Genomic DNA, 24,632 nt, shown 5'->3' with positions numbered 1-24,632 from the left:
TGGCACAAGAAGCGTTACAACTTTTGGCAGGCTGTGGGTGGATTCAGCATCGTTAATAAACAGCAGGCAGCAAACAAAATACTGCTCATAGTTTTGGGGCTTCGCGTTGGTCACTTTTCCTGGTAGTGGGATGGCTTGGACTTTACAAAAGCCACTTGTTTATCCCACTACAGATTTGTTCCTCACCAGTGGGCAGCAGTGGAAAGCCTTCAGTGCTCTGAATAAAGAAAAATCAAAGGGAAGGCTTTTCCCTTCCTTACTGTGGCATGAAGGTTATTTATTCTGTTAGGGGCCTACATCTGGTCAAAGTGAAGGCACATTCTTGGTGCTTACCAAATAGCTCAGAACATAACAAAACTAATGCCATCTTCATATCATTTCTTAAAGCCCAGTGTCTTGTTGCATTATACCTTGAAGGTGCTCCAAAGGTTCCTATGTGTCAGACCAGTGACCCAGGTCACTGTGTCCTACACAAACCATCAGCAGACCCACCACCAGGCAGTATTTGTGAGACACTGAGAAACAGCGTGTGTTTTTCAGATACAACGTGTAAGTAAGCTTATTTATAAACTTCAGCTGCCTCCCTAAGAGAAGAGAGAAACTTCAGCAACGGAATTGATGCTTTGAGGGTCTCCCCTGGTTGGTAACAGGGAGATAGCTGTGACGGAGACTTCACGTTATCACTGTGACATGAACTGGAAGAGCTGAGAAAAAGTACCCCTGTTTGTAGAGAAGGTAGATTAATACTTCTGTAAAATGCTTGATTCAAGCCTCTGTTATCTTGGTCTTCCAGCCAGAAGGTGCTTACAGGCAGCAGAATGGAGGAGGTGTGTGTAACGTAATAAAACCTAAACCTCCTGCGCAGTGTACTCAGCCTTTTACATTTCCTTTCTTCCCCCTTCTAAAAATACAGGCCTCTGTTCACTTCCACTTTCCATTGCAGCATTCATCCAGTTTGGTCCACATTCAGCGTGGAAGGATTTGATTTTCTTCTTTTAACCATCATGAGTTGTCTCCCTGTGAATATGAATCACTCCAAACCCCCAGGCTGTAATTTGGACAGCCTGCAGGCTGGATCATGGGGCTCACCTTCAAGAGTCATATTGTGATGGAAGTGCCCAGAAACCCAAATAAGACCGATAGCCTATCGTGCCACGGGCTGTATAAATACAGTGAGACCTTGTCTATGCAGGGAATGATTCTTGTCTACAGTGGCTATTGTATCTCCCCGTCTAGACTCCATTCTGGAACAAAGTGACTTTTCTTTCCAAAGCAGAGGTGATACGGGAGCTATGCCAGGTGTGTGATTTCCCTGTATAGGCAAGATCTAAGAGCCAGTTCCCAAAGTCTTGCTCCCTTCTCTCACACAGCCTTTTATTCCTCAGCTGGACCTGTTGTGCTCTCACTGCACCCTCTGCCTCTGGGGACCTGCTGCTTTCCCAGGCATTTTCCAATAGGACAAGCGAAAGGATGGCTTTTAGTGAGGCTTGAGAAACTGCCCCTGCTGAAATACTATACGTTGAGCCAGACCTGCAGGGAAACAGCTTGCCTCTTTGGGAAACTAGTAGAAAAAAGGGGATATGGTTATTGGGGATAATGAGAAGGGATGCCCTTGGTGTAGCCTTTGACCTTCCTTGGTTAAGCCAGTTGGAAAGCAGGATGGTCGCAAAGAGCAGTGAGCTGGAATATTGTTAGTAAGCAAAGGGATGCATTAGTTATACCCTCTGTTCTGTGGGACGTGGGTTATTTCTCCAGCTGATGGCTCAGACTCCCTAAACAGCAACAGTTGAAGGTGCTTAACTACAGCAGTGTAAACAGCAATGGGAATATTGGGTGAAAATATCCAGGATGGTGGAGTTACGGCTTTCCATCCCATGGTGGGCAGGCTGTGATGCAGAATGCTCCTTATGACACAGCACAGGAAACATAAACCTCCCCTTCCCCTCTGTCATCCGCCCTCACTCCCTGACGCCGAGGTGAAACGGTGCAGGGCTCCCAACCATGTGAAATAATAATGCTGGGCTCCCTTGCCAAGTTTCCAGCTGTTTCCACATGTGCATCTCATACTCCCCTCCTCCCGTGCGCCTGTGCCAGGACTGAGATTCAATAAAATGCCACACTAATCCACAGTCCTTTTTCATTAAATGACCAATTAAAGCTAGAGGAAAGGGGTTCTTATTATTATTATTCCAGTTGGGAACATGTTCCCTGTAGCGCCGGGTGGGTTTTATATGGATTTTTGGTGATGATTACGTTCTCTTCTGCTTTGTTATCTCTGCAGTTCCGTCGTGGCTGCGGCTGCTTTGCCCCAGCTCCTCGCTGCTGCCTGACTTAGCAGTGATTGGGGTTTAAATTGTGTGAAGTTATGAAATGCTTCTGTATAGAAGTTAATGTATTCAAGGTGAGAATGTGCTTATACACTGGTAAAGTGTCAGAGAACATCAACAGCTAAGGAGAAGTCTGAGGGCAGTGTGGCTTCCAGTGTGCAGGGATGCTCAGCCCCTCGTGCTGGGCTGTGTGTGGGTAAGGAGGAGGAAACCCCCATCCCAAAGCAGCGTAGGCAGTGAGACTGGCAGGGAAAGCCTGTCAAGAAATAAAAGCTCTTGGTGTTTTAACACCTAGTCCCAGGTCCTCTTTGTTAGTCCACTGTGTTGTACCTAAAGCCTGATTTTGGGGGGTCTTGAGTGCTGGTACCAGTTGTAAGGAGAGTTGGAGATGATCTGGTTTGCTGGAGGACTGTGCCTGTTGAATTCCTGGGGATCTGCGTGGACTGTCTGTGAACATGGAAAGGCTTTGGCTTAGTGGTGAAGGTCCTTTCTCAGGCATTTTCATTGGGTTGATGATGGTTGGTTGTGTTTTTAAGGTTCCCTAGTTACTTTCTATGCTAAAACAGAAAGAAACCTCTCAAAAGATGAAGGAGGGAGGCATGTCCCTCCTTTTGAGGGGGCTGCACCTCCCTGGGGATGCTCTGCTCAGGTTTGACAGTGATGCCTGCAGCTCATGTTTTGGAGGGCAGGAGGTATGTGTTGGAGCCCTGGTCCATACCCGTGTCTTGATGGAATGAGAGCAGCCTGTCGCTGGTGCAGGGTCAGTCCCAGCTGCTTCTCTTTGTGCTCTTTGAAGATCCAGAACCTAAAGATGAGCCTGATACGCACGGTATGTGTAGATAGATGCAATGTGTGCATCTGTCCTGGCTTTTGTTATTATTACTATTAATCCACTGGATGATTCAAGCTATGACTCCCTTGTTTGGCACAGTCAGAGCTGGCAGAATGTCAGTACCAGGGAATCCCTCCCCTCCTGACCATTGCCACTCTGCAGATGGTGTTTAGGTCTGGGTCTCACTGGATCCAGGGACAGAGGAACCATCACCCTCCCGCTCTGTGGTGTGATGCTTCCCTGGACGCAGCCCAGATCTCCTGGGCTCTTTTTTCTCTCCCTTTGCCACTGTATCCCATTACAGAGCGATGAGTTAAACAGCACAGTTGTTCCTACTCTGAGCATCAGTGGTGTGCGGTATCTAAGCCTTGGTGCTGGGGGGAGTGCAGGGGCTGCTCCGGGTGGAAATTTCTCACCACAGACTTTGCTGGGGCCAGACATGTTGTAAATTTTACAAGCAAAACACTTTACAAACCAGAAGTCCAACTCTGGGGCACATGGAGCTGCTAATTAATGATTTGGAGACTGTGTGAGCTGGGGAGCCAGTCCCACCACTGCAGACCCTCCTGCTCTTGAATCAGGCTTTGAAGATCTGGGGTCCTCCATAAAGCTCTATGGGAGTCTGGTGATTTCTCTTTCTGTTCTTCTCTTGTCCCCAGCGTGCACAAAGGTACCCTCACACCTCCCAGGCCCTCCTACAAATGGAGCTTAAAATCATACAGAGCACTTTAAAAAGGGATGTCCAGGGAGGCACTGAATGCTGAGGATCTGACTCAAGATACTTAGCCATCTGCAGTTGCTGTTTCACCTCTTGGAAAGGACTCCCCAGGTGCTGGCATCCATCTAAAGCCTGGCCTGAAATAAGCATCTCAGGCATTAGGGAGCTCTCAAGGGGTATAGAGTTGCTTGGCGCAGTGGGTGTCTTGGTGTGAGTTGTCCCATGATGACATGGCCAGGTCCTTGGCAGGGATGCTGCAGCCCTGCCAGATTTGCAAGGTTAGTGTTTAACATCTCACATGGTGCCAGGCTCCTGGCTCCAGGACCCACCATGTTTTCCTTCTCGGATCTCTGTATTGAGGCCATGGTGACCTCAGTCCCACAGGGACTGATTGCCCTGTCCCTCCCTGAGAGCCACCGCCACCTCTTCTGCACCAGGAGATGGGAGACAGGGTGGCACAGGATGCTGGTGGACAGAGGGATGCACCAGAGGGTAAACGGGGCTTTGGGGTGGGCAGAGCAAGCACGGGGCTGGTGGTGGGAAACATCCCTGACTCCAGCACCCATCTGTGGTGATGTTGGAGTGAGCCACGCAGTGAGGCAGGATGGAAGCAGGCAGAAGGGGAGAGAAATCTTTTTCACAACGTTGTTGTCTTAAATAACTGTGGTTTTCCTCTCAATTGCAATGAGCACAGATCAGGAGCCCTGTGAGGTAGAGCCGCTGCTTGATGTGCCTTCCCACCAGCGTTTGATGTTCTCCATCTCTGGTGTTTCTCTCCTCTGCTTCCCTTAGCAACGGGAATAACAAACTTTGCCATTAGAGAAGCTTTGCAGAGTAATTTTGCCTTCGTGCTCTGCCTTAGTCACAGTCCTGCAGGTACAGCTGCTGAGTTTCGCTTTCCCACAGTGTCCCCTACTGCTTGCACTCAAAAATCCATTTAGGTACACACAAGAAAAGGAGGAAAATATAATGGAAGCAGAAGGCACAGAAAGTCATCAGAAGGGGAAATGCTTTTTATGGAACTTTAGCAGGAACATGAGATGCATGGATTCCTGCAGGGAGGGAAATGCAGTCAGGTTCTGCCTCTGCGGTTCCCAAGAGCCGAGCTGCTTCTCTTCAGTGGCTGTGTGGTGAAGGGCAAGGCACAGGCATGGGGTGTCAGGAGGGCAGAGAGATGCAAGGAAATAAAGAGGAGAGAGGAACTGGGAATAGAGGAGTCACTTTCTTCTGTTTTCTCTTGAGTAACACAACAGGGAAAGCAACCTATTTAAAACAGTGTTTGGATTGACATTTTAGAACATGCCATTACTGTCCTCTGTGGGGCTTGCTGCCAAAAGAAATGATTTAAATCAAATATTTGGGGTGCAGAATTGGCAAGAATGCTTGAACCATGTTAGAGATGTGTGAAGTCACAAATTGATTTGTGATGCGAGGTTTGGAGGAGCCACAGCTGATGGGGTTGGGGAGAACTAGGTGTGATGGGTGCCCCTTGCCCAAGAGGGGCTGTGTGTGTGCTGCATGTCCTCTGCACCAGTGATGCTCTATGTTTTCCTGGCAGCAGCAGTTGTAGACTTCTTCATGGCACAGGAATGATGCAGGGGGGCAGAAATACCCACCCAGACAATCACACCTTGAGCAGAGGTCACTGGGCTGAGTAAGGGTGGAGGTGAATCCCTGACTGTCACCTAGTCTCTGTCATGATCAGAGCTGTGATCACTGGCCATGGGCATACTCTTGGGTCTCTCAGCTGTGAATTGAGTTCCTCTGGGGATGCTTGGAGGATGAAGGGTGCTGCTTTGCAGCCTGGGGAGACTGGAAAAGTGCACGTAGCCATCCCAGCTCAGCTAACAAACAGCTCATTCAGCTTTGTGATATGCACACCGTTGGTTGTGTCCATACCCTTGGGAACAATTTCCAGATGAAACAAGCTCAGTGAAGCTCTCCCTGTTCCCTGCAGATGACAGAAAGTCTTGGTGTAGACCTCAGGGTGTTGGATCCCATGGGATCTGTTCCCTGCAACACATTGTTTGCTACCTGAATCAGTTGTAATCTCTCCCCAGAGACCACGCAGAATTCTTTAGTACTAATAACACTACACAACAAGCCCAGCAGCACCTAACATTTGTGTTTCCTATTCTTTCCCCAAGACCTATGAGCAGAATGAATGGATCATCCACTTGGCTGGGAAGCTGCTGGCCCAGGAAGAGGAAACCTTGTCCTTGATGGCAACGAACCCCTTTGCAGGCAGAGCACCTCCACGGTAAGCTTTGGGTTTTATCAAGGACCTGGAAGTCCCTGGGTTCAGTGGTGTTCCTGTCTTGGCTGTGCACACATGGTTTCTGTTGATAGATTGGGGTCTGTATTTGGTGGTACCCACACGATCTTTAAATAGTGGAGTTTATATGAGGACACCCTGAAGAGCTGGTGCTCTCAGCACCTTAATACCTTCCCAGTGGGAACACAAGGACCATGGCTGAGCTTGTTCCAAAGCGGGTCTGTGAAGGGCTCAGCATTGCTTCTCTTGGACGGGAATCATGACCACTGAAGTGGTTTCCTGTCCAAAGGCCTTAGATTTTTTGCCATGATCACTTTGTGAGCCCCAGTTCTACCGGCCTACTGAGGTAGTTCAAAGACAAAGCAGTCCTGCAGAAATGATTGTTTTTGTGGACACTTGTCTTGGAAGTGTTTGTGTTTTCAGTGAGGAGACAAAGCAAACATCAGCAAGTGAAAGGCACAGATGAAAAACGGAATGTTTTTAACAAAAAGAGATTTCTCACAGAAGTCTCTGTTTTGTTGAAGAAGTTATTTTTAACTGAGAAAACATTTTAAGGGAATTTTGGATCAACTCAAGTAATATTAGGCTCTTGCTAATATTTTCCATTTGAGACTCTTAGGATGCACTGCAAACAGGGAGGAAGGTTTACAGCACCGTGAAATGAACTTCCTCTTGAACCCTGCTGATGTTTTTCAGCTTCAGCACAGTGCATCCCCCAAACCTGCTGAGGAGAGACTCCTTTGCCAGCTAAGACACCAAAGACTTCCACCTTTTACCAAGGCGCTTCCTCTGAGATGGTTTGCATACAACGTGTATTGCATTGGCTCCATCTCAGGTGGATTTATTACCTGAGTCTCACCAAACTTCCCTCATGTCCTCAAGGTTCAGTGCCAGAAATTCACTGAGTGGCATTCACTGCAGGATGTTCCTTTGCGTTGATTTCTTTTATTAACAATAACTAGAAGAAAGATGAGTGCTGGCTGACCCTGGGAATTTAGCAGACCTGGGACCTTTAGACACCAAGTCACCAGTTTGAAGTAGGTGTCCCCTGATGTCAGCAGCCAGAAGCCAGGACTATCTGGTGGCTGCTAGCAATAAACAGCTCTTGTGGTTCATGGAGCGACAGAAGCATTTGATAATCCCAGGCCTGTTTATTCTCACATGTCCCCCAGTGCCAAAAAATGTTGGTATTCATCATGTCTGAGGCTAAAAATAAGACATCATAACAGATTAAGGATCAATAAATGTGTATCACATCTTGCCTTGCAAGACTTTACCATAGACAGGCTGCATCTCTGCATCTGGCATCAGTGATGTTAATAAAAAGGAAAATGAAGTGGTTGAACACAAGAACTCGTTTTAAAATGAAAATAATGAAGTGGGATGTAGCTGGGATAACACTGCATTGCTCCAGATGGGGAAAGGGGGAGGTTATTGTAGTCTCTAGCAGGTGAGGAAATGAAACGTTCAGGAATTTAAAGCAAATCTTTATCTTTGTTAGCTTTTATAGAAAAGGATTGCAGAACATTCAGAGGAACACAGGCAGGTCCAGTGAGTAATTACACAGCAGCGTGGATGCAGTTGAGCACACGGGGCTATAGATTTTGTGGAACAGGGTCTCAATTCATGTGTTACCTTCGTTTAACCAAAGCCCAGCCTCTGTTTTCACTCCTTAGCAGCTAGTTTATAGTAGGAAAAGATCAGGATCCAGTGCTGGGTTTATGTGGCAGCTGCCTTTGCTCTGGCATTAACTTTGCTTTCGAAGTTTTTCATGGGTCTGGGGTATTTTTGGGTAGTGTAAAATAAAAATAACAATTTACAAATGCTTGTTTGGGCTCAGGCCAACATCCCAACACCCCCTTTCACTCCGCATCCCAGGTTGTGGCTCACAATTTGGGCCAAATCCCAACACCTGGAACACTGGCACCACCAGGATTGCACCCAGGGGTGAAGGTGAGGGCTGGGAACACAGGGGGTGCTCATCCTGCCCTGGGCTGGGGTCTGGGTTGGATCCCGCACTGGGATCTCCCATCAGTCACTGATGCCTGTTGCTGTTTGCATTTCTTGTTCATTCTTTGTTTGTGCTGTGTGACCATTTGCCTTCTTTTTTCCCTGTTTTTGTGCCTCATCCCGATTCTGACAGGTATAGATGAATAGAATTAGATTAATAGATCTCAGGCAGAAGCTCTTCCCTGTGAGGGTGCTGAGGCGCTGGCACAGGGTGCCCAGAGAAGCTGTGGCTGCCCCATCCCTGGCAGTGTTCAAGGCCAGGTTGGACACAGGGGCTTGGAGCAAGCTGCTCCAGTGGAAGGGGTCCCTGCCCGTGGCAGGGATTGGAGCTGGAGGAGCTTTAAGGTCCCTTCAGCCTAAACCTCTCTGTGGTTCTGATTCTCTGATGGTGCCCACCGCAGCTCAGCTCCCTTCAGTAGCTGGGTTGAAAAAAGCCTAATTTTCTTACCATATTCCACCCCCCTTCACTCAAAAGGGAATTTTGAGACTTAATTATTTTCATTCCCTGCTAGACTAAATAATTAGAGCAAGGGACTGTTTTCCATAAGAACATTACACTCCATACTCCACGGAGTTTATTCTGTTAATGGAAACTCTACACCTTCAATAGCCAAGGGACTTTCAGAATGAGTTAATGCCTTCGAAATGAAATTTCGGAGACCAAAGTTTGTAGGTTTCTTTACAACTCCAGAAATTATAGTATTTTTTCAAGTGTGATAAACTTAAAATGAGAAACAGGTGACTGATTAAAAATGAGGGTATTGTTGAGCACTCAGCCTAGCTGAGTGTGAAGCTTTACTTCAAGCACAGTGATGTTTGTGGAATGTGGATTTACCAAATATGCTTGGGCAGCGGATAGTTCATAAAACACCAGCCCTCGTAAATCTGAACGGTAGGGCTTTGGCTGAGAAATTCATAAGTGTTTAACACACCATCATGGAAGCAGACTGCAACAATAAAAGAAAACAAAAATCAGGTTTTTGCCTACAGGAGGAGGTAAAAAGAAACCCCAGTTTGTTATTTTTGACCTGAAGTGTTCGGTGTCTCTGATATTAAATCATGTTCACTTAAGGACTTTTATTCCAATTATAGTAGCACTTTGTTGAAAAAGGCCCCAACATGGATCTGAAGACCTGGATTTGTAGTGGTGGTGTTATTTATGGAGGCAGCATTTCCCATTTGATGCTACCTGCCTGCAGGAACACAAGAAGAATACAGTCTTTGTTGTCCTTTATTCATTTGGTTGCCCATTTATTGCCTTTTTGTGTCACAGCTGCTGGGCTTTATACCTGGGACTACATTTTCAGGCTGTGTAAGTCACTGTGGACCCTGGCAGAAGGTGTAGGGGCTTCCCTGTGGGAGCTCTGGAGACACAGCCCTAGCCATGGAAAGGGTTTTGCATTTGCACAGTGTAGAAGACACTCTGGGGGCTGCTGCCTTGGACACCCCGAAGGAGTGAAGGTAATTCTGAGCTGTTGTAGCAGCAGGGAATACGGGATTGTTGGAAGGTATGGGCATCACTGGGATGTAGGTGGAAATGGCATTTCTGTTCTGCAAGATCTCCCAAAATGTCTTTCAGGGAGACAGGAGAGGTGTTTAGGAGCATCCATAGGGATGTGAGTCCTTCAAGGTTTGAACTTGGGTTTGGCCGAATCCCAAGTGCCTCCTCTGACCCTGTGGCAGTTCAGAAAAGTCTCCCTCCATGTCCCCATGTGGTCCACAGGGGATGAACCATGAACCTGTCCTGGGAGGTGACAGGATCCTCGGAGGTGAAAAGGTAGAAACACATTCCTTTGGCTTTCGCACTGGGTTTCATCATGGTGAAATGTTTTATTGCGGTCTGCTGCTTCTTTCCCTCTATACTGTAATTTAAAAGACTAATTTATATCAACATTGTAATGTCTGATATTATCAGAATGAAGTATTTCCATTGTCCTGAGTGAAAGTTTGAGGGATTTTCTTTTGGTTAAAAACAACCTTGGTGTTTCAGCATCGTCAGGGATGGCAGAGCTCATCTACAGCTACCTGAATGAAAGGAGGATGGAGCCAGGAGGTGGCTGCTCTCTTCTCTCAAGTAGTAAGCAATAGGACAAGAGGTAACAAGCTCAAGCTGAGTGAGGGGAAGTTTAGACTGTCCTATGGCTGTGGGAGCATTTTCTTTGATGAGGGCAGCTCCTGCCTTGGCTACATTGGGAGCATCAACTGCACCCCCATCACACCAGGTTTCAGTGAAACCAAAGTTTGCTCTGCCCTCAGTGTAGCCCCAGCCTCCAGCCTCCCTTCCTAACCTACCCATGGGGGAAAACCCCCACTTTGCCATCTCCCAGGAGAGTTTTGAGGAGAAACTGCCCATAGGATGCTCTGGATCTGCAGGCCCAGACCTCGCAGGAGCCTTGGAGAAAGAGAACTCGGCAGCATTGAAAAACAACCCATAAAACTGCCCTTATTCTGCAAACTTGGGCCAAGATGAATTTATGATCCCTCCTACTAACAGGGCTCGAAGAGGCAAGAAAGCTGATGATGGAGGCTCTGTTACTGTAATGAATTTGTACTTTCCACTGCCCCTTGCTCCCTGATTTACAATGGAGTGGGGAGCCTCAAGAGCAACAAAAAAAGCCCCTAAAAATGGAAGAGCCGCCCCATGTTTTGGTTTCTTTCTTCCCTCTCCCAGCCCGCCTTGGCCTGTCAGGCCATTAATTCTAACAGAAACCATGGGCTCTGGCTTTTTCCCTCGAAGCCCTCAGCTGTTGCATGGAGACAGCTGCACCCTCTGGAACTAATTACAGCTGTCTGGGAGATTTAGCCCTGCATCCCACCAGCTCCAGTCTTGCTGCTAATTTCTAACACGTCCAGTTGGAAGATGTCATAAGAGGCTGATATATGATCAAATGTTGAAAGTGCTGCAGTGCAGCTGCTACCGGGCATCTGGGGGATGGAGATATTGATGTAAAAAATAAGGCTTTTTATTTTTAGCTTTTCTGCCCTCCCCAGGGCTGCAGTGGTGATGCCCAATGTGGGTGGTGATGGAGAGAGCGCTTGTCCAGAAGAGTGGTTGCAGACGGGTCCTGGTATCGCATGTTGGGTGGTGGGGTCCTTCTGGGCATCTCTGTGGTTCTGTCCTCTCTCTTCCAGCTATCTACATGGGCATCATCGCTGTCTCTCTGCCAGCACCTCCACTGAGCTCAGAAGAAGCTGCCAAAGGAGCCTTTCTGTCCCTTGTCGTGTTGTGGTGATAGCAGAGAGGGTTTTCCATCTCCTGGAGGAGAAATGTCTTCACTTGCTTTATCTGACCATATCTTGATTCTGGGCACAGGTTGGCCAGAGAAGCTGTGGCTGCCCCATCCCTGGCAGTGTTCAAGGCCAGGTTGGATGGGGCATGGAGCAAACTGCTCTGCTGGAAGGTGTCCCCAGCCATAGCAGGAGTTGGAACTGGATTAGCTGTAAGATACTTTCACCCCAAACCATTCTAGGACTGATTCTGGCTTCTCAAATGATTATTTATCTCTTGTGTGTTTCCACAGTTTCCACCCCGTTCAGCCTAACTCTTCTCCTGAGCCATTTCCTGCCTGGCTGTGGTAGCTGGTTCTGGTGCTTCCCAGGGAGCCAGGAGGAGCTGCAGGTTGTGTTTGCTCCATAAATCCTGGCAAACTGCTTACAGCCAGGATTGTCCTTCCTGACCTTTCTGTCTGTCTCCTCTGAAACAGGAGTCTTGCCCATCCTTCTCCCAGCATGAGTGACCCATGTGGCATTAGACTCCTTTTGATGTAGATGAAGTCAGGTAACGTCTTCATGACCTTCTTGAGGATGTTCCCATGTCTCCAGAGCAGCAAGTATGGTTCATGCATGCTGGTGGCCTCCTGCATCAGAGGGGGCTCAGAGACCTCTGGATCTCTTCCACCAGCCAGAAGGTCTTTGTGTGAGCTACAGAGTTGCACAAAACACAAGCAATTGCTGATAAGGTGAGCTGTAGCTTGTAGTGGTATCTTGGGATGCAGGTGACTGCATGCGAGCATCTCACCCGAGTTACAAGCTGTCCAGGGCTCCAAGTGATGCTTGTAAACTCTGTGAGCCCTGAAATGAGAGGCTCTGGTGAGTATTAAATTCTGCAGCTTTTACATACTTGAGTCTTGCAAGGAAAGGTTCCAGGTTTTCCATGTTTCTCCCACTAACCATGGGACAGATGGAGAGGATGGATAGCACAGGGTCCAGGTGCTGCTGTCGTCATCCAGATTCTGATGCTAAGAGGTATTCTGCTGCACAGAGGTATTTCCATTGCAGTTTCTCCACACTTTGGTTGCTGTAGCTGTGTGAAGGCTCTTTGGTACCTCCATTTCCCAGAAACCTTCAAGTCTTGTGTCCTGGATTGCAGAGCAGTGCTGGCTGTGCAGGAGCCCTGAGGTTGTGGTGTTCCAGAGGTTTATAACTCATCCCTGGGTGAGTGGTTCAGCTCCTGGAAGAGCATAGCGTGGAGTTTACAAGCTCCACAGCCCACAGAGCTGTGCAGGTTCCTCCTCCATGGATCTTGTCATCCTAATGTGGACCATGCATTGCAACACAGCAGATCATGGCTCAGATGGAGCACGCTGGGGGGAGCAGAGTGATTGTGGTTGGGACAAGACTGTGGCTGAACTTAGAAGTTGGGGGCTTCGGGGGGACTCTTCAGATTCTTTTTTAAGCTCTGAACAGAAGGGTTTGAAACGTAGTCAGATAGAAGGGCAAACTTTATGCCACAAAAATGCATCTTCAGTTGCATGTGGTTGCTTTAATGCTCACACGGTTCTAGTTTTACATGTCAACCCCTTTGATAATGAGCATTTTAATAGGCAGAGAACATATGGGAAAAATCATACCAAATCAGATGATAGGTATTATTTAATGTGGGCAAAGCCTGTTTGAAAAGGATAAGGAAATTTTCATTCCAGAGGGGTTATAGGACAGTCCTTGAGGTTGGGGAGAAGGCGCTTCTGTGTCTGGTGCAGAGACCTGACATCTCCTGAGATATCCCAGGTCTGCTTGGATAAGTCAACTGCTGTCTGTGCTCTGCATCCCCATCTAGAAAATGGGAATTCTGCCTGATGGGGTTTGCAGATAGCTCCTTCTGCATGGGGCACCCCGTTATCCCCACGTCATGTGTATACATGGAGATGGGTCCAGCTTGGTAGATGCTCTGCAGTTGCTTAGTGAAGAAAACCCCCCAAATCCCCAGTGTGGGAGGCGGAGGGAGGTGTCGAGCAGGAGAGGAACTGACATAAAATCAGCCCCTGAAGCTTTCTGGGGAGGTGGATGTGGTATTTTGAATTCAAGAAAGCAAGGAAGCAGCTTGGAAATCTGCAGCCATCGCGGGCAGGAGCCTGGAGGCGACCCAGGCCCACGGGAATGTTGCTGCTCTGTAATGTCTAATTATTAACAGGAAATTTTGTGCTCCTGTGAAGTAAACACTGTGGGAGCAACACTTCAGCCCCCGTTTGACTTTGAGCAGCCTCAGCAAAGAGGAGGGAGAGAAGGTGCAGAAGCAGTCCCGGCTGTAATGAAGCCAGCAGCTGCAGGGCAGCATTTATGGTGATGAGATGCAGGTTTGTACACCCTGAGCCCCAGCCAGGGCTAAGGTATCACCTCTGCCTTTTCCCATTGACCTGCCTGTATTTGGGGGCTGGTATCCTGCCTCCCTGCAGCTCCTATCAGCAGGCAGGAAGGAGGAATGCTGGGGTGGCCCAGGAGTCTCTGCTGTGGAGCGGTATGAAACTGGGGGGCATCTCCATCCCCACTCTTCCCTCAGCACTCGGCCTTAACCCATTGTTTAAATTAGAGCTGTCCCTGTGCAGCTCCAAATGCTTTAATCTGGCCTTCCTTGGATCCACCCCTTTATCCTCAGCAGAGGGAGAGGCATGGGGATATTTTTCCTGTTTTCTTTCCAGCCAGGAGACAATCAGAAAACAGATTTACTGTGGGTTGCTGAAAGGCAGCAGCAAGTGATGGGCGTGAGGAACAGCTCCGTGTTCATGTGCTGTGTTAGGAGAATCTCTCCTGTATCGCCCATCTGGGTACCCAGCAAGATCTGAATTGAGATGTCGAGATGTGATGATGACAGCAGACCTTTTAATCTGTTGTCTCCAATCTCCCATTGGAGTGGCAGTGTTCCGAAGGTGAGCACTAATGGCAAATATACAGGAGTCATCCCTAATTATTTTAGCAGTAGGAAGGAACTTTATGGCTGCCCGAGGTGCAGCGAGCAGCTGCAGGAGCGCCGTGCCCTGCTCAGTAGCAGGGTTTGTATTTTAGTAGTGAAGCAAAGCAGGTTTAAATGAGCATTGACATGACTTTGACATTTTTATTTTGTGGCTTATTTTATGAACTTAGCCAGCAAAGGCAGCGATGCACTCTGCAAACAGGGACCACATCGCTGGAGCACCGGGGTGTTACTCCTTCTCTTGTCAGCATGCCCTACATCAAGCGGCACCGAACCGAGCGGCACGGTCAGGCTCCGAATGTGTTTGGCGACACTGATGAATGCTTCTTTCTGCACTGTTTGCAAAGCTCCTTTTCTGGCAGCTCCCAGGGCAGCCAGAAAACAGATGCGCTCGTAGCTCTGCTAATAAGCTGTGGAGCAGAAGGAGCAGCCATGGGCTGGGGCTGAGGGATGCTGGGGCTGAGGGATGCTGGGGCTGGAGTTGAGCTCTATACCTAGAAATGTCTCAGGCAGAAACTCTCCATAGTTGCTCTTAGGAATCAATTTTCCTGCTGTTTTTCTTTCAAACTTGGTTCTGGAGAGATGTATGGAGCTGCTGGTGGTGGTGGGAGTGCACAGGGGGGTGTTAAAGCTCTTCTGCCTGGTGCATCATTATTAAATTGCATCCCTGTGAGGGTGCTGAGGCGCTGGCACAGGGTGCCCAGAGAAGCTGTGGCTGCCCCATCCCTGGCAGTGCTCAAGGCCAGGTTGGACACAGGGGCTTGGAGCAAGCTGCTCTAGTGAAAGGTTTCCCTGCCCGTGGCAGGGCTTGGAACTGGATGGGCCTTAAGGTCCCTTCCAACACAAATCAGTCTGGGATTCTAAGAGGATCACAAAAGCTCCCCACTGCCTCACTCCATCAGGGATGGCCGCCTCACTGCGCCTGATTGTGAGCATCCCAAGGATGGATGAATGGAGCACCAGGATGCAGGAGCCAGCCAGGCTGAGCACCAGCAAGCTCATTTCTCCGTCCAGCTTTGGAAAGACTCAAAACCTCCACTCCCAGGGCCTGTAAATATGGACCGATGCCTTTCCACCTTCACTCAGCAGCATTGCCATTCCCTCCTGATGAGGCTGTGCTTTGTCTCTCTGCAGGTGGATCCGAGGGGAACACTTTAAATACAAATTCAGCCAACCTGGGGGAAGGCACGCCAGCGAGGGGAAGTGGTGGATTCGGAAGAGGCTTGGCCCTTACTTCCCCCCTGTCAACCTCAAGGGCCTGAAGAAGTTCTATGAAGACAGGAATTGGCCGTACCCCATGTGAGACTGATGGAGGAGGATGAGCAAGGTCAAGAGGGACCAGCTGGGGAAGAGGGAGAGCAGCAGCTCCCTTACAAACAATACCTCTTGACTCTCTCTGTATTTTTTACCCATACCCTTGCTTACACATATTTTACAGAAGGCTCCCAGCCAACCTGCCCACCTGCTGTTGTGCTCTGATTTTTCTCATCTCTTTTTGTTCATCCTTCTCATCACAGCCTTGCCTGGTGATTGATTTCTATTGCCAGGCTGCTCCAGAAACCATCAGCAATAGAATTTGGGAGAAAGGTGAACAAACATCACAGTTAGCTTGGGGTAGGTGTTGGTGTTGCTTTTCCTGACCCAAACACCCTGGGATCACCTCACCCTGAATTTCCCTTGTCCCTCCTGTTTGTAGTCTCCCTTCATTTGTGTTTAAAATCACCCCAAATTGTCCCACCACGTGGGTTTTACTTGGTGAGCCCAAATCACAGTGATGGGAGGGAAGTGAGAGCTTGTCGTGGCTGGTGTCTGAAACAGCCAGCAAGTGCCTGGGGTGGTTTATCATAATCAGTTCCTTGTTTGCACCTTCTGCTGCACATGGTTCTTCTTGCAAGGGGAAAAAAGAGATCAAAGCCATGCATAAAACCCCGTTGTATCAGGCTTGCCTGCAGAAAGCCACAGGTTTACTGAGGAACCCGAAATAGCTCCTTGCTGGAGCTGCCATGTGGGCTCTGTGACTCAGCCCTGAGGACAAGCACAGCCCTGTGCGGCCGCCCTGTCCGGTGTCCCGGTGCTGCCGATGCTCCTGGGTCTCCAGGTAGGGAAGGAGGCAGGAGTCAACACATCTGCCGCCAGCCCCACCACCTCTGAACAGGGCTTGTTTGAACAGGGCTTGGCCTGGGCTGCACCTTCCTGTTTGCTTAACCTGGGATTTGTACAACTGGGGCTTTTTTGTTGTTGGCCCCAGGGCTGAAATCCGCCTGTTTGGGGAGCTGGAGGTGTCTGAGCAGCTGCGATCCAGGAGGAGTCGAGCATCCCATGGACATGGTCCAGCACCGCAGTCTGCACAGCCACGCACCCAGGCAGGAGAGGGCAGGGAGAAGCACAGAAAGGAGCTTTCCAGGCTTTTCCTTCTGGGTTTTTGCAGACATTCCCCTTGGAACCCAGGGGAGGAATTCCAGTGGCCGGAAAGCTTACAGTGAGGCTTTCACCCTTCCAGAGCAAACTGAGCCCAAGCCATGTGCAAGGGGAAAGCGTTGCTGTGTGCCAGGCAGGGGCCACCAACCTCGCGGGGACCAACAGGCACTGTGGGGCAATGGTGGTCGCCACACCTCTGTCCTCAGGGCCCATCCCCTCCCATGTGAGATGTGCCAAAGCATCTGCATGTGGTTTTGAAAGAAACACGGGTCCAAACTGGGAAAAGCAAAGGAACCAGTAACTGGCACTGGCCTGGGGCAGCACAGGCTGTGGGTGAGGGCACAGAAATGCCATTTTACACATTTCTCCCCCCTGTTTTGCCTGCCTGAACCAAACGGGCCTATTTCTGGCAAGGGATGAAAGCAAACAGCTTTGAATAACCAGCAGGAGCCTCACTCATTTCTGAGTCCAGCATTAAGAGTGTTGGACAAGAGCAGCAGCCCCAGGAGGGCAGCCAGGCCCTGGGTGCAGTCCTGCAGTGCCTGCCCTGATGCCAGCTCCCATGAGACCAAGATGATGGGTGGTAAATAAGGTGAGTCCTGGGTGTCCTGGCACTTATTTGTGTTTGAGGAGTGTCTGGTGTTGTGTCCAAGTGTCTGATCACAGTCCTGGTGATCCCAGGCTGTGAAAGCACCACTCACCCTTCCCTTCTCCAGTGTGTCCAAGGGTATATTTGGGCTTCCTCTTGGTTTGGGGTTGCTTTTCTTTCCCAGCTGCTCCATCTCTGGTGGATCCAGCTCAGGATGGCTGGAGGGAGCAGGAGGGTCCTGGTGTGTGCCTGACTTTCCCAGGGATGAGCCAGTATTCTGGGAGTGGTGGCTGGTGGCTGACATTGGGAATACAGTGCCTATCACTTGGAGCTGCAGTGCATCTGCAAGATGTTAATGCTCTTGGCCAGAGATGGGGAAAGTCCTTTCTGTTCCTTGGGTCTTTTTCAAACCCAGACGAATTGCAGGGCTTGTAGTAACATACAGGGTGCTCCAAATTGTAAATCACATTTATGACTCAATTGTGTTTTCCTAAATATTTGCCATAGTTGGAAACCAACGCTCTGTGTGAACAATGGAAGAACATTTTGTTCCGATTAGCACGCAGAGGGACGAGGGTGAGTGCCGCGATCCCGCATCTCGCTCCCATTATCATCCCTCCTGGCTTGGTTGACCTGCCAATGGGCTGGGGATGGAGGAGCCCAGGCTGTGTCCATCAAGAGTTGATATAGGTCTCGGGTGCAGGGTTGTATCTCCACAGAGATATGGAGTATGAGAGTGTATCTCCATAGGTCTGGGAGATACCAGCACAGCTTCATGCTGAGCATCTCCCATCTGTGTGATGTGTGATCCAGCACTGACAGATGTTACTTGCAGCGTTTGTATTTTCTTCTCCATGTCTGGAATTGGGTCCTGGAATTGGATGCACAGAGCAAGGCTGGACCCTGTCTCATGGTCCTATCTCATCTCTCCCAGGACCTTGGGCAGGATGTTTTTGGCAGGTGAGTTGGCCAAGAGCAGCACACATCCATGTGCTCTCTGCTGTGACGGGATTATGGAGCCTCCCATGAAAAGGCACTTTTCACCTTCCCAGCTCCAGGGACATCCATGTGCAGAGCCTGCACCAGGCTATCCCTTGCCACCAGCACCATCCCTATCTCTTTGGGGCCAGCCCTGCTCCCAGGAGGGCACTTCCCACAGCAAAAACCCCTTTAGGATCCCACCTCCATTTCTGCACCCATCCTGCCTTGGGATCCTCCACACAAAGCCAGGGGATTTAAATCCCTGTTAAGTCACTCTCTACTCCCCATTCCCATCCATCTCTGTATGTGCCAGGGCACAGGGTGAGGGTGCCCCCCTGCATGGGTGACGGGTGATGGGTGACAGACATCCCCCAGGCATCCCCAAATGGTGCTGGCCTCCCTCCTTCCCAATTTAATTAATTTCTTTTGCTTCCCAACCTCTGGGTCAGGGCTAATGGAACCCAGACCAGCATTTCCATTCCTGCTTGTGCTTGTGGAGCTTTTATTTCTCCCCCTTTTCTCTTCCTTTTCAATCAAAACTGCTCACTCCGCTCCGGAGCACTGCCTGGAAGATAATACACATTCAAAGGCAGTGAGGAAGGTGCATGAGGGGATTAAATTAGAAACGTTTCCCTGGGATAAAAATTGTAAAGAAGAAACAATTCTTTCAGGGGGGAGGAAATCGGAACCACATTGTGTTATCTGTTGACTGGAAGTTTGCTTGGAGAGGGGGTTTTGCCCTGTAAAACTCTGTGGCATTCCCAAGCCAATGTGCCGTAAATCCATTAGGAAAATGGCTGTGCTCTGTTCCTGACAGGCTCCTCTTCCTCAGGTGAGGAGATGGGGGCACACACCAAGCACCCAGCAGAGAGGATTGGAGTCCTGACACCATGGGCCCTAGGGTGCAGGGTTTGGATCCATCCTCTGTGACAACTCCCTTATCTTGGCTGTGTTTTCCCAGCTCATCCCAATGATCCAGAGGTTTCTCTGCATCCTGTTTTCCTTCTTAATGTTTTCTCTGTGAGGTCCAACTAGGTGCCAAAACCACTCGATGGGAAGGATGCCGCAAGGCTGTTTGCCCCATATCAGCCTTGAGCAGCTCAGGCTCCCATTGCCACTGAGGCATCTCAGGGGACATTGTCAGATCAAAGCTTCTGTTTTCCCATTGGGATTTATTTCTGCTGCAGGAACAGAGAGGTTCCCAACTCCACCATCACCGCTCTGGTCTCTGGGCCCTGGGAGGGCATCTGCCCATTGCCAAACTCCTCCAAGAGACAGCCTTCCCGTAATGAAAACCTCTAGGGTTGGTGTAAAACCCCTAAGATTTGGGAAGAAGAAAGCAATTCCTTCCCTTTGATCTTCTGACATCCACCCAGGTTACATTTGCAAACCTTTCTCCGGCTAAAAGTGTGGATTTGATCCATGTTTTGGGAATGTGGCCCAATGGGGTCAATGGTGAGGAGCTGCTGGAGAAGGTGGGCTTGTGCCTATGCAAGATCCTCATGCAGGCCTTAGCCCTGGTATTACCCACATCAGCAGCTTCAATGCACCAACCCTGTGATTTCCTTATTCCTGGATCATTTCTAACTTGTAGTTAGTTGGTTTAAAGCAGCCAACCTTCAGTCTGGGAGTTCCTGTGAAAAACACATGGATTCCTGTACGATTCCTGTACCTTCCCTGCTCCCAGCTGCTTTTAGAAGCTGGCTTTACTTTAACACATATTAAAGGAAAGAGCTTTTTCCCTTCCCAGTAGATTAAGTTTGGCTAAACAATTCAGTGTGAACTGCTGGGCATGAGGCAGAAACCTGTAGGCTAAATTACGCAGCTGCTCCAAGTTTAGACCAGCATGGGATGAATTTCAGGATCGTATATTAGTTTTCATTTAATCTGATTATTCTAGGCTGGAGTTCCTGGAGGGTCTTCAGGTTATTGTCACTCAAAAGGATCTTTAAAAGCTTCCATTTGCACTCAGCTTTTCCCATTAGAAGTCTATTTTCATTGTGGATCGATTCTTATTTTAATGAAAAAAATCATCCTCCCAACCTCCTGCCTTTTCTTTCCCCCCAGCTGGGGTTAAAACCGAAGCCACAACAGGGTCTTGCCACTCAAAATACCATTTTCCTCCTTTCCTGAGGGCTCTTGGCTTGGTTGAAGGAGCTTGGGCAGGCAATGAGGGGGTAGATATGCCCAAAGGCAGCTACTCTGCTCCCAGTGATGCTTCCTGGTACCTGCCTCATTCTCCTCACTGGGAAAACACTCAAAGTGGCTCGAATCCTGGGGGGATTCCTAGCTCTGAAGTCTCAGAGACTAATGCAGGACTAATTGATCTTAAAAGCCTGTTGCTGGATGGCTCCGAGTCACGCTGTCAATTCAATGGTTGGTTTCTGTCTGCTGCCTCCTCCCAGATTCCAGTTTGGAGAGCAGCACAGCCTGGCATGGGGTCCAATGGGAGCTGCCCCCCTTGGAATGGGAAGGGAACAGACCCCACGGTTTGTGCTGTGAGGACACCCTTGTCAGGTCTGGTTTTTGCACAGGAGTGGCAGCTTTGTGCCTTCAGGCTTCCTGGTGATGCTGAGCTGAAGGCACCTCCCTGGAGCATCCGTTCCGCCTTGGCCCATTGCTCCAAAGGGCTGGGAACCCACCCCAAGACTGGGGTAGATAAAAACCACTATGGAGACATCAACAAATAAACCCCAAACCCTTTATTTATGTAGGATTTACATTGGCTGTGCCAGCCTGAACCTTCTGGAGCCCATGTACCATCCATGCTGCTCTGGTAAGTGATCCCAGCACTGACCCACTGGGGACCAGGACCATGCTAACCTGGTGCTAAGCTCTCCAGGGACATCCATGTCCTGGTACCTTCTAATTCCCTAAAATCCTCCTTTTGCTCATGTTTCTCACACAGGCAGGTAGGGAGGAAGGTGCCAAATCATCCCTGTGTGGATGCTGGGCACGACACAGGTCCCCACCGATGGCATTGGGGTTTTCCATCCTCTTCTGCCTCCTTCTTCCCCCTGCGAGCAGGATGAGGCCTGGCCTTCAATCTTCCACACTCAGTTGGATTTTGCCATGTCCTTCCCATCCCCAAAACACAGGGTTTTCCCCCCATTTCCCGCAGCACAGGCTGGGAGCCTGCTTCCTCCACAGTAGCCACTCCGGATGAGGTTGCACATTGCTGAGCCTTTTCCCTGTGCGTGCCTGTTGCTGGGACAATTGCACTAAAATCACACCACCTGCAAGTGGTTACTTAGAATAATAAATAAGTGATAGATTATCAAATAAAGCATTGGCTTCAGATGAGGTCATCCCAGCCCCGTGTCGTGGGTCTCGGAGGGTTTGCAGCCTGCTTTCCATGGGCTAAATAGCTCTTGTATCAGTCAATAAAAAAACTTGTCGAGATTAAAGAATCAATTAGGTATTAGCCAAAGGGGCAGAAAGCGTAACCCAAACATGCTGATAAAATCCAGTGGGTGATTATGGGAATGGTTCTCATTTCATTTGACTTTGGAAAGGAATAATTGCTCATTATAGAGCATGGAGCGAGCCGAACTGGATCCTTTTCCACGTTTACAGAAGAGGAAATCCCAGTGTTTGCCTGCCGAACACACTTTAGAGCTGAATAGGTATTTTCTGATCCTTACTTTGAGGAGCATCATTTTATCCTTGGAAAAGTGGCCAGGGGAGCTTGGTTGGGTTTTTGTCCCACAGCTTGTCCCATTCCAGTGCATATGTCCAGGATAAGGAGTGATGCTCGCAGGAGAGGCGAGAGGGATGGGACCGAGCATCAGCTCATGGGTATTCAGCTTGTCACGCAACCAAGTAAAATCTGATCAGGTGAAAAAGCATTTAGGGATATATAAATATATGTGTATATATATATTAGAGGGTTTTTCCCCATATTTACCATATGGCCTTCCATTTTCCAGGAACACACATCTGCAGCACCGGCCCCAGCCTGGGCTGGCAGCTCGCGGTCAGGAATTGGGCTGTGCAATGTCACCTTCAGCTAATTCTTGTGAACATTTATTAAGTGTTAGTCTAGTGCAAAGCCTTACCTCATGTTGGGCCCAAAGTAGGGAATACCCACTGCAGGATGGCTCTTTGGGAAGGAACGACTGGAGCATCCTACCCAGCACTGCAGATGCTATGGGGATGTGCAGGGATGAGCAGCAGGATGGGTCACTCTGGTTTTACCTGTGTGTTTCTGCAGAATGGGGCATTCTCCAGATTGTTTTCCAGGGAGGAAAGTTCAAATGAATTATTGCTTTTCTTCCCCCCCCCTCATGTTAAGATGAAATGTTTGGTTTTATAAGGGGAAAAAAGCATGGATTGGATTGTTTCCTTTGTAAGTCCTCCAATACCTAAAGGGGCTAAAAGAAACCTGGAGAGGGGCTTTTGACAAGGGCCTGTAGGAACAGGACAAGGGCAAAGGGCTTTAAACAGACAGGGGAAACTGAGATTAGATATTAGAAAGACATTCTTTACTATGAGGGTGCTGAGGCGCTGGCACAGGGTGCCCAGAGACGCTGTGGCTGCCCCATCCCTGGCAGTGCTCAAGGCCAGGTTGGACACAGGGGGTTGGAGCAAGCTGCTCCAGTGGAAGGGGTCCCTGCCCATGGCAGGGATTGGAGCTGGAGGAGCTTTAAGGTCCCTTCCAACAGGAACCACTCAATTATTCTATGATTTGTGCCTGGAGCTGTTCCTGAAGGGGAAGCAGGATGCTTTCAATTGGACTTTTTAGTCATTTCTACCCCACAAGAAGCTGGAGCAATTCTTCTGGCCGGATCTCACTGCTTGTACTTCTTCCTGACAGATTCCCAGCTGCCTGGCCCTGCCTGGATGCTTCCATATCCTTCACAAAGCATTATTTTTATGGTGTGCGTATAGAGCACACACACAAAGTGCATCACTGCTGGCTGGCAGTGCCTCTCAGCCGGGAATGAGCTGTTTATTACTCCATGCCCTCGCCTTGCAGCTCCCCATGTACATGCATGGGTGGCTGAGGCAGGGAGTTTGGTTTTCCCTGTAGATGTCTTTGTTTTCCCTTCTCACAGGTGATCTACCACCAGGCCATGCTGTGCTGCAGGCAGATTGCCTTGTGTGGGTTGGTTGGAGGAATGTTGGAGAGTTTATCCCAGTGTTTGCTCCATGATGCAGGCGGGCTGGGCAGAGATGCACCATGGCCAAGGCATTGCCTGACCTCTGTTTTTCCATGGAAAAATCGAATAAGAAACAGAAGCCCAAGGGCTAGCTGTCCTATTGGTGTAAAAGCTCTTGTATAAGGTAATTTTCCCATCTAGTGATGGACGGCTGGAGCATCGGGAAGGGAGGAATCCCTCCCGGCGGCTGTGGCGAGGAGTTGGGTTTCAAGTGTAGGGATAAAGAGCCCAATCCTCGCTCGGGGGCTCTGTGCTGCTAATCCTGGTTGATTCTCTGTCTAGCCCAGCCACACACTCTCTCCTAAGCTTCATTCAGTTCATTAACAAGGTCCAGGGTAAAAGACACCTCAGCAGCAGCTGCTGGCTGCGTGGTGCTTGGTGCTGGCACAGCCACATCCTCCTCCAGCCCACAGGAGCAAACTCCATCCTCCCAGAGCGGCTCCGGGTCCATGGGGTTTGGCCCTTTTGGGATTGTTTGAGCTGAGGCCCATGGTGTGTCCCTGCTGCTTGTAAGCTTGGATAAGAGTTGCTTTTAAGACAGTGGTGACAAATGGGAGGGATGGGAGATGGATCCATGTGGTGAGCTCTGGCATCAATGTAGGACACAATGGCTCTTGCACTGGGGGTCTTAAACCTCCCAGTGCAGCACAAGCAACCCCTGGGGTGCTGCCCTGGCAGGGTGCATTGAATTGGCAAATTAATCTTTGTCTCCTAGTCCAAATCTGAGAGCCCTGAAGTGAAGGAAAGTGGGTTCTAAGTGGGGAAGCGGCATCTCCGCACTCTAGGTTATAGATCAGTTTGTTCCCAATGAAGTGTTGAAAGAGGCAAATTCCTTGTATAGAAAAAAACAATAATTAGTCATGATTTATTGTTAATAATATTGAGAGTGCTGAGATAATGAGGCAGATAAATATACTTTGGAAACAAAAGGCCAATCTATAAGGCTGAGTAGAACTGTTCTTATTTCCTGGAAGAAAGTAACTTTTACCTATGCTAAGAAGGTGTTGCTGAACTGTCAATGAATTCAACGGTGACTGAATTTACATGATTTCAGTCTCTGAGATGATCTTGCCTGTTCCCAGACAGCGTGGAGATGCTGCCTGTACCTACAGTGGTTGTAGCACTCTCATACA

The 24,632-nt window shown here is 49.1% G+C and overlaps 1 protein-coding gene across 4 annotated transcripts in view; it reads left to right on the top strand.

The window, feature by feature from the left end:
- Positions 1-15,806, top strand: part of LMF1 (lipase maturation factor 1) — a 185,141-nt gene extending 169,335 nt beyond the window's left edge. For all 4 annotated transcript variants that reach the window (XM_061349227.1, XM_061349225.1, XM_061349226.1 and 1 more), the window contains 2 exons: positions 6,025-6,137; positions 15,484-15,806. In XM_061349227.1, coding sequence (XP_061205211.1) covers positions 6,025-6,137; positions 15,484-15,652 — 282 coding nt within the window. In that variant the 3' untranslated portion in view covers positions 15,653-15,806. The remainder of the gene's footprint in view (positions 1-6,024; positions 6,138-15,483) is intronic.
- Positions 15,807-24,632: the final 8,826 nt, after the last annotated feature.

This window comes from Neopsephotus bourkii, unplaced genomic scaffold, assembly GCF_033783945.1.
Source record: "Neopsephotus bourkii isolate Nb327-2 ecotype Australia unplaced genomic scaffold, CSIRO-AGI_Nbou_v1 NB_384, whole genome shotgun sequence".
Classification (NCBI taxonomy): domain Eukaryota; kingdom Metazoa; phylum Chordata; class Aves; order Psittaciformes; family Psittacidae; genus Neopsephotus; species Neopsephotus bourkii.
Note: the sequence above shows the minus strand (reverse complement) of the source record. Positions and strands in the feature narration are given on the sequence as shown.